This window comes from Orbicella franksi, chromosome 8, assembly GCF_964199315.1.
Source record: "Orbicella franksi chromosome 8, jaOrbFran1.1, whole genome shotgun sequence".
In the NCBI taxonomy this organism is placed as follows: Eukaryota; Metazoa; Cnidaria; class Anthozoa; order Scleractinia; family Merulinidae; genus Orbicella; species Orbicella franksi.
In genome coordinates, this window is record NC_138152.1 from 30941334 (window position 1) to 30948673 (window position 7340).

The window sequence follows — 7340 nt, forward strand, 5'->3', positions numbered from 1 at the left end:
CTGAATTACCTCGCCGCTGAACATCGGCGAGATTTTGGTTCCTTTATTATACAGACAGAATTACCTCGCCGCTGAACATTCACATTTAAACATTCACATAATATGTGAATATATGTAAACCCATCTAAAGGGTTTACATATATTCACATATTATGTGAATGTTTAAATATATAGATTGAAACTATTTTATGTAAATGTTGGAATATGTAATAATTTAATTTCTCTTATATACCGAACGAAAGTCTCGCCGATGTCAGCGGCGAGGTAATTCTGTCTGTATAAGAAAGAGGCCAAAATGTGGCCGATGATCAGCGGCGAGGTAATTCTGTCATATATTTTTAAAACATGTCTGGATAAAATTACGGCCAAAAAATAACTTTGACAGCTAGTCCAGTTTGGCGCGTGAGATGGCGGGACAAATTTAATTTTTACCCGGTCCAGCTGACGCTTTATACAGTTATTTCAATACAAACGAGGAATATGAGCAGCGTTTTTATCAAAATTCTTCTGACTCGTACCATGGATCCGGTTACCAGCAGCAATTTGAAGAGATGGCTTCAGCGAGACAATCTTCTTCGATCGCAAGTGGCGCAAGCAACAACATAAACGCAAGCCGAGCAAAATCTGCTGCTCCGATCATGGCCGAAAATCAGGAGTTGCTGTGGAGCGGAGAGTCAAGAACATGCAGCTCGGAGAAATATATGCGAAGACTCGTTAAACTCTCGCAAGATATCTAATAAATTACTTAATTGAGAAACATAGATCTTGTGACCTATATATTTCAATCAGTAACGTTTTGGTTCCTAAATATTGGTCTAATGCGACCGCTGCCAAAATTTGGAACTTGCGAAATTTTTGCCAATTTTTTTCATGGTCAAAAATTGGAAATATTTGAATTCGCTCTAGTGCGACCCGCCCTTTAGTAAAGGCTAACAGTTAAATACTTGCCTGTATCACATACGACCAAGGAACCAGCGAGGGTAGGAGGGAAAGGGAGAAAAGGGAAAGTTTTTGTAACAGGCTACAATGAACAAACTAAGGTGAAGCACATAGCAAGGATGAACTGGGTGAATCACTATGGCAACGTACGTGCATTAAAGCAGCATATGATTGGCCAAATGTGACAGGAGATGTTGTTTTGCACGTGAGCACGAAATGATCATGACTTTTGAGCGTGACGGCCAAGCCTTGCCCAGATAGTATGTCACACAGTGTGACATGTCTTGGTTGTCACATCAACTTAAATTTATAAAGGTTTTAAATTGGCTCTTTACTAATAAGATTTGAGAGTGTCATGTTGAGCAGAGGGTACAACCCTTTCTATAAGAGACGAAACCCTTCCCTTCTCGTTCAGCTTTCAATCTCTCTGTAGCTGCTCATTGCTGGATTTGTGGTCCTGATAACGACCAAGATGCTTGTGATAAAGACCTTCATTACGAAGAGTGTCCCAACTCCCAGTACGGCCAGCCCATTTGTATGACAGTCAATGGACTCAACGAACGGTTCTATTTGCGAACTTGCAGCTGGGATCACGACTATGAAGATGATAGGATATATTGTGAAAGTGGCGTATATACCTCATATGCCAAACGCAGTGGCATATTTTGTGATATTGCACGGTGCCCTGGAGACTGCTTTGCAACCATTGAAAATGAGGGTAAGCGACAGACGGCACTGCTCGCAAACAAGTGTGACTTATGTGCAAGGCCTGCGGACCCGCGAGTCGCGAGCCTATTTTTGCGAGCCACTGCGTTGTTTTGTTTGTTTTCTTAATTTTTAATTTAATTAACGTTAACGCTTTACTCAGTAAATGCTACACTAGACTGTTCACAGCCCTTTATTGCCTGATTTCAAACCGAAAAGGACTAGGTACGAGTCTGTAAATTATGGGATAAGCAACTATTGATCCACATAGTCAGAAAGAGCACACCAAGATTCACAAAATCCCTTAAACTTTATCTTAAACTTAATCCCTTTAAACTTTGTTGATGTTTTCTTGTTTCATCCACGACCACGAAAACTTTGAAATGTGCGGTGTTTTGAATGCAAATTACGGACTTTGGAGCCTCTCGAGACTTTTGGAAACAAAGTGGTAGTTGGATGGAGGTTTAGGTTTCGGTAAAGTGCGCGGCTATGGACATCTTTTGACAACGACGAATCGACCGGCCACAGGAAGAAAGCAGTATGTTGAAATAAACGCATTTTCTTCCCTCTTCAATTTTCCAAGAAAAACAAAATCCAAATAGCCTACATTAAAGTATCAATCCTTGTGATGAGTTCCACATCTAAAACTTATGGTTGCCTAAGCAACCCAGTAATTAAAAACGCCATTGATGCTTTTCTGCCACACCTCCATCCCTCAAATTTGGACAATGCAAACCTTTGCCTATATCTTAACTAATTCTTCAGAAATTCAAAATTCAAGAAAATTTTTCGCTATTAATACGCTGCTTACAAACATAATAATTGTGCCGGCACGTGTGGCCTACGATCAAAGGTAACTTTGCAAAGAACGCCAGATCGCAGGTTACATCAAAAGTGCTATCAATCCTACCATGAGGTTGCTCTAAGGAGCCTTTGATTCTTTCGCGTGCCTAAATACAGAGACTGTGAACAGTCTAATGCTACACTGATAAAAGAAACAAAGGTTTTCGATTTTCTTTCATACGTGAAATTCCGCGCAACGGTAATTTTTCCGTCTGTATTAAATTTAATTTCACCGAACGCATTTTGCAGGTAAGTTGACAGTTTTAGCTACGAATGAAATTTTGAGTTTCCCTTGTAAATTTTCGTATCAAAAATGTTGATTATGTTAAATTGACTAATATCCAAATAACAGGAAAACGTTCAAGTGAGACGAAATTCATTAGGTAATTCTCTGCAAGGTGATATCGAGCAACCGCCACGAAAGATTCATATATTTGTTTTTTGCCTGCCAGTTGTGTTGTTTTGTCTCTCGGGAAACCAGGATCTTAATTTCTTGTTAAAATGGTTCCCCGGTAAAATCGAACGACAGGAAGACCGCTTATTTCGAGCAATTCAATAGTTTGGGGATAAAACCCATCCACCCGTCAATAATATTTACACATCAGTTTTGAACGTTTGCTCGAATCGTAGCCTGCGAACGCAGATGTATTTCCGGCTGTCGCTTGTCTCCGCCGAAAATAACGTCTGGGAACCCGATACAAGAAACGATTTCTGTGACGTAGAAATTTTAAGCCAATCACAGTTTAGCTCAAGTAGCCCCAGAACTACTGCGCGACGTATTCGCTGCGAGGAGCACTCGAGTTTCATTCTATCATGGAATCTGATTGGCCAAAGAGAAACAAAAGTCATTACGTCACAGAAATTGTTTCCTAGCTCGAGTTCGCAGACGTTATTTTCGGCGGAGACAAGCGACAGCCGGAAATACATCTGCGTTCGTAGGCTACTTGAATCGTGACAATCTCGCTGGAATATAAATCCTTTAGGTACTTTATTGATCTTCATATCGCTATAACACGAAACTTCGCCCATTAAAAGTCAGTACGATTTACTGCGTTGAAAAAAATCGTAATTCCTTGCAAACTGATTACAGATTAGTAAAAGTTGACCTCGCTGGCAGCTACCAAAATCTGCATAGTAATTCAAAAGCAAGATGGGAAAAAATGTCCGTCCTAAAATATCTGCGCAATTGGTAGAAATAAATTTAAAATAAAGGAAAACTCTCCATCACCTTACCTGTGACTTTCCATTTGCCAAAGATTTCGGAAATTTCGGTCGGACGTCAAATGGAAATTCCGAGCGGAATATTCGGAGGTTGGCCACTTATTTCTGTCGGACCCGTCCGACCGAAATTTGCCGATCCATTTTTCACAAACCGGTTCATTGCGCTATTTCTCTTCACTTATGCAGAGAATTCGGAAAAGGAATAAAAAATGGTAAGAGCTATTCCTCTTAGTTGGCCTGCTTTGAGCGGAAAATGTCGTTCCATTTTCCTCGGGTATTCCCACTGGTCTGTGAACGGTCGGTTTGGCATCAGTGGAAGCACCTCACATGTAACAAATTCTATATTAGCGCATTATGCCTTTTTGGCGGGAATCTTTCGGGACTCGCGAATCGCGCCTCGAGGCTTGGGCTCGCAGACTCGCAAAATAGCCTCCCCTGGTACAACTTAATTACCCCACCCCCTCTCCACCTTCTTCAAAAGGGGGAGATCTCTTGGTGAGCGAAGGTATGAGTTCATCCAGAAACAGGACGATATACACGATATTTATGCTTTTATTAATTTATTATTAAACGTAACGCGTAGACCTCCTTAAGAAAAAAAGTTCGAGTTGATTATCGTAAAAAAGACGTGATTTCCCTTCTATTTACAGTTTTTCAGTAATAAGAAAGAATATTCCTAAGTTAGATTGTCTCGTTATTTTAATGACAGAATGCGTATAAAAATGTGTATTTTAAATATGTAACAGTTTCGTCACGGTTAGCGCATCCTGGAAAGTTTAGCTTTCTCTATTCCTAACATCCTTGTTCCTTTATGGTTTATTGTTATCTCTTTGGCGTTTTTCGATCTTAGTGAAATACTATTTTCAAGTTTCTTTTAATTCAGGGTAGCTCTGAACGCGGCCAAAATAACTCAAAATACCGTGACTGAGCTACTTTAACCACAAGACGAATACAGTCGAACCTCCCGCAAGTGACCACCCGAAATGTCAAGCCGAAGTGGTCGCTTACTAGAGCTTAGACCATACTGGGTCAAAATTTTGCCTCATCAGCATAACGTAGCATAGATTTACCCCATGCATGTTTTTAATATTTTATTGGAACGACAAGTCAATTTCGAGAAAAAAAATCCTGTCCTTCAAGGGCCGTAGCTAGCCTTTAGGCGATTAAGCACGGGCTTAAAAAAGAAAAATAATTGTTTTAGTATCCGAAAGGCCATATTTCCTTTTTCTTACTATTTAATAGCGAATCACCGCTATATCAACCTTTTTATTTTAAAAAACAAAATAATGACTTTCAATCTTATACTTGAAAAAATGCTGAAAAGTTATTAACAAAGCAGAATTTTGAAATAGTTTTGCGCACGAAAAGTTAATCGACTGTTGTTGTTGTTGTTTTTTTTTTTGGACGTTGGCAAAACTTACGCTGTACAATTTGGTCTTAAATGGAAAAAATGGTTGGCTAGGGTCCTGACCGTGTTGTCATTGAGAAAGTTTCCGTCTACAACCCAGGAATGCGATATGGTTACAACACCTTTTCATCCCATTTAGGCTCTATTATCGGTCAATTTCAAACTTTTAGATCTAAAAGTGGTCGCGGTCGGTTACGAGAGATGGTCGCATACAAGAGGTTCCAAATATAGTGAGTTGACTTAGAAACTTTTGGTATTTTGGAAAACTGGTCGCTGAGGAGAGGTGGTCGCTTACGAGAGGTGGTCAAAACCAGAGGTTCGACTGTAAGACGCGCGTACACGACGGACTAGATCCCAATCCAACAAGCTCGCGCGTGTCCTTAAATCAAGCTATGCCAGATGATTTTTTTTTACGTTTCTCTTGACAGGGGGTCCATTCAAATGTGCTACTTGCGTTGGTCGGTCTGAAGAGGAATGCAACACTAATGTTCGTATCGTTACCTGCGGGGAAGGTTTAGACCGCTGCTTGGCTACAAGATACAAAAAACTCGAGAAATTTTGGCGAGGCTGCGGCAACGAGATCATTTTTGAGCAGCAGAAGAAAAAGTGTGCCGCGGAATCTTGTGAAGTGTCAATGTGTAGTGAGAATTACTGTGTGGCCTAGAGGGATGTCTCAATATAGGGTCAATAAAACGCATTGTTGGAAAACAAAAATTAGTTCTTTTTACTAGACGTTTTGCATGCTTTGACATACATCTTCAGAAGCGACCGTTGAGAATAGAAGTAACAACTGAATTTTAAATTTAAGTTAAGTAACTAATTAACGATAGAAACTCGGACAGAAGCTGAAAACAATTGCATCAAAAGATGCAAACTAATAGAGATAAAGCTTTTCGCTGCTAACATTATCATTTGCGGTAGGTTTAATTTCAATTACCTAATTAGCAAAGTCTTCTTTATCTTTCAATGTGTATCTGACCATCTCTTTGCTGATATATAACAGATAGATTTAGCCAAGCCTAAAGCGGAGCTCCTTGTTCAAAGCCCGATAAGCTAACCCAGGACAAGCGAGAATTTTGATTTGAGTCTTGTAACTTTGCCGTGAGGTTTTTTGTTGATATTGTTTGGCCTTCTCTCTTGAGTTTAAATAACCTCAAACTACGCAAAACATAAGCAGACACGTCGTCGTCGTTTTTCATAGGGCGTACGCGCCTGCGTTCCATACCGCAAGCCATGCTGACCATGAAAAAGAGTTGCATGGTTTTCTATTTCTGTGCATGCATGCGGTTCTGTTCCTATTAGTTATGGTGCTCCGCTTCGCTAATATTTTATTTGTTTTCCAACAATGGGTTTTACTATCATGTTTAACACCGCAGTTGGTGTGTTATTCTTTGTTCAAGTTACGATGGCCAAAGAAAATGAGTATTTGTCGATTTAACTCGTAAAGATAGATGTCAGTGCTCCTAGTAAGTGAATAATCAGTCCAGACTGAGACAGGATGAAGAGTTCTTAGATAGCTAGTTGTCGGTGGGTATGCTGTGCAGAGCTGAACAATAAAAGGTTTGCTGATTCAATAAAAGGTTTGCTGATTCAAGAAAAGCGATTAATCTTTTTTGTCTTACGTTCTCCCCGGCGTCAAAGAGCAAATAACTGCAGAAAGTACATATTTTACCAACTGCGTTTGCAATGGACCTTTTTATAACCAAGTCAAAATCGGAAATACGTCTGCGTTCGCAGGCTAAACTTTTTACCGATGTCACGGTTTTCCGATTTTTTCTTTCCGAAAAGAGTAAGCCCCAGCGCTCGATTTATCATGCCCAATTTAGTTATTATGCGAAGTTTTATAAGAATCCTTCAGCTCGTCAAAATATGGGACCTCAAAGCCGGAGTGCCAAATTTTACCAAGAAATCTACTCCGGTGCCCCTGGCGAACATTTCTTTGTAAAAATTGTCAACTTTGTATGCTTGCAACGGGTTCTTATGAAACTTTGCATGTTTACTAAATTTGACATGATAAATTGATCTATGGAGAGGTGGTTTTTCAGTTGATGCGAAAAATACGAGAAATTGTTGATATTGCGTGACATCGGAAAAAATTAAAAGTCATTTATAAAATAATGCTCAGGTAATCATGTATAAGCGAAAGCGATTGGAGCTGGCGCGAGAGGCTTCAGAAGAAAATCTCGGACTTTTCCTGATCGGCGATCACGTCATTTGTTCCAAC

The 7340-nt window shown here is 39.9% G+C and overlaps 1 protein-coding gene across 1 annotated transcript; it reads left to right on the top strand.

The window, feature by feature from the left end:
- The first annotated feature begins 143 nt into the window (after window positions 1-143).
- LOC145495263 (uncharacterized) lies at window positions 144-5950 on the top strand. The gene is made up of 2 exons (XM_081474857.1): window positions 144-1657; window positions 5545-5950. The coding sequence occupies exons 1-2, from the start codon at window positions 1477-1479 to the stop codon at window positions 5778-5780; spliced, it is 417 nt and encodes a 138-aa protein (XP_081330983.1). The 5' UTR covers window positions 144-1476; the 3' UTR covers window positions 5781-5950.
- The last annotated feature ends 1390 nt before the right edge of the window (window positions 5951-7340 follow it).